This window comes from Myotis brandtii, unplaced genomic scaffold (assembly GCF_000412655.1).
Source record: "Myotis brandtii unplaced genomic scaffold, ASM41265v1 scaffold825, whole genome shotgun sequence".
Classification (NCBI taxonomy): Eukaryota; Metazoa; Chordata; class Mammalia; order Chiroptera; family Vespertilionidae; genus Myotis; species Myotis brandtii.
In genome coordinates, this window is record NW_005371349.1 from 1,441,971 (window position 1) to 1,443,109 (window position 1,139).

The following is a 1,139-nucleotide window of genomic DNA, read 5'->3' on the forward strand; positions in this document are numbered from 1 at the left end:
GCCCCGCGGCCGGGACACTCACGGAACATGGTCATGAACTGCTTGGGGTTGAGGTTCCAGTAGCCCCAGTTGGTCCGGTAGCCGTGCAGCGTGGCGTACTCCTCGTGGTTGTACGCGGGTTCCGTCCCGAAGGTGTCGATGACCCGGATCCGGCACCTGCCCCCGGGGATGGGGAACCAGAATCAGCAACCTCAGGATCTCCCTGGGCCAGGGGTGCCCCAGCCGTGGGTGGTACCGTGTGAGGTGAGAGCGTGGGCTCAGACACAGAGCTGTGTGACCACGGGCAGGCACCCTAACCTCTCTGGCCGCTTCCCCATCTGTCAAGGGGGATAACAACAGGCCAATGATCTCTGGGCCGTTGGACCGCTAACTCAGATTGTCACCTGTTACGGCTGCCCCTACGGGGCCTACGAGGGGAGGCACTGCCGGGGGTGGGGTCCCCCCCACGGTCCCAGGGGTCCCCTGTACAATTTGCACTTTCCAGGGAGTTCGAGTCCACAGCCCCTCTGCCCAGGAGCCTGCACCCCCAGGCTGTGCCTGGCCTATCCCAGCTGAGGTGCAAAGGGCGGGGCCGGGACCAGCCGCTGCGGGCACACTGTGGGGCAGGCAGTGCCACAGGTCCCCCCTCGAGTCTGGCCCGTCAGGTGGCCCTCCCAGCTGAGCAGAGGCTCTGTCCCCACCTGAGGCTGCTCCCAGTGGCTGCAGCCCCCCTCCCTCCGGCCCCCCTGGGAGTGGGCACCTGAGACTCACATGCCTCCTTCCCAGGACCCAGGATGGGCCACGGACTGCTGAGGTCGGCACTCCTCCCCGGAGAAGGTGAGGGGGCGGAGGAGCGGGTGTGTGGAGAGCACATTAATAATAAAAGCAATAACGCTGCCTGTCACTTTTTTCCCTAATGAAACCATGAGGGACCGTCCATGAGCCTGGAGCAGGCATCATGCCTAGCCGGCTCCTGCGCTAAATTAAACCCGAGCCCACTGTCTGCGAGACCGAGCATGGACTGGCCTTCCTGCCAGGCGGGGGTGCTGAGAGCCCCCCCACAGAGGGCCCAGCTCAGAGCACTGTCCCCCTCCCCTCCCCTCCCTGCACTTCCTCTCTGCCCCTCCCTCAGCCTGTCACTCAGCAGAGGGCCACCGGGC

The 1,139-nt window shown here is 65.3% G+C and overlaps 1 protein-coding gene across 1 annotated transcript in view; it reads right to left on the reverse strand.

Annotated features, from left to right (window-relative positions):
- Positions 1–1,139, reverse strand: part of MGAT5B (mannosyl (alpha-1,6-)-glycoprotein beta-1,6-N-acetyl-glucosaminyltransferase, isozyme B) — a 55,683-nt gene that overhangs the window by 31,233 nt on the left and 23,311 nt on the right. The window contains exon 10 of the mRNA XM_014531734.1: positions 23–156. Coding sequence (XP_014387220.1) covers positions 23–156 — 134 coding nt within the window. The remainder of the gene's footprint in view (positions 1–22; positions 157–1,139) is intronic.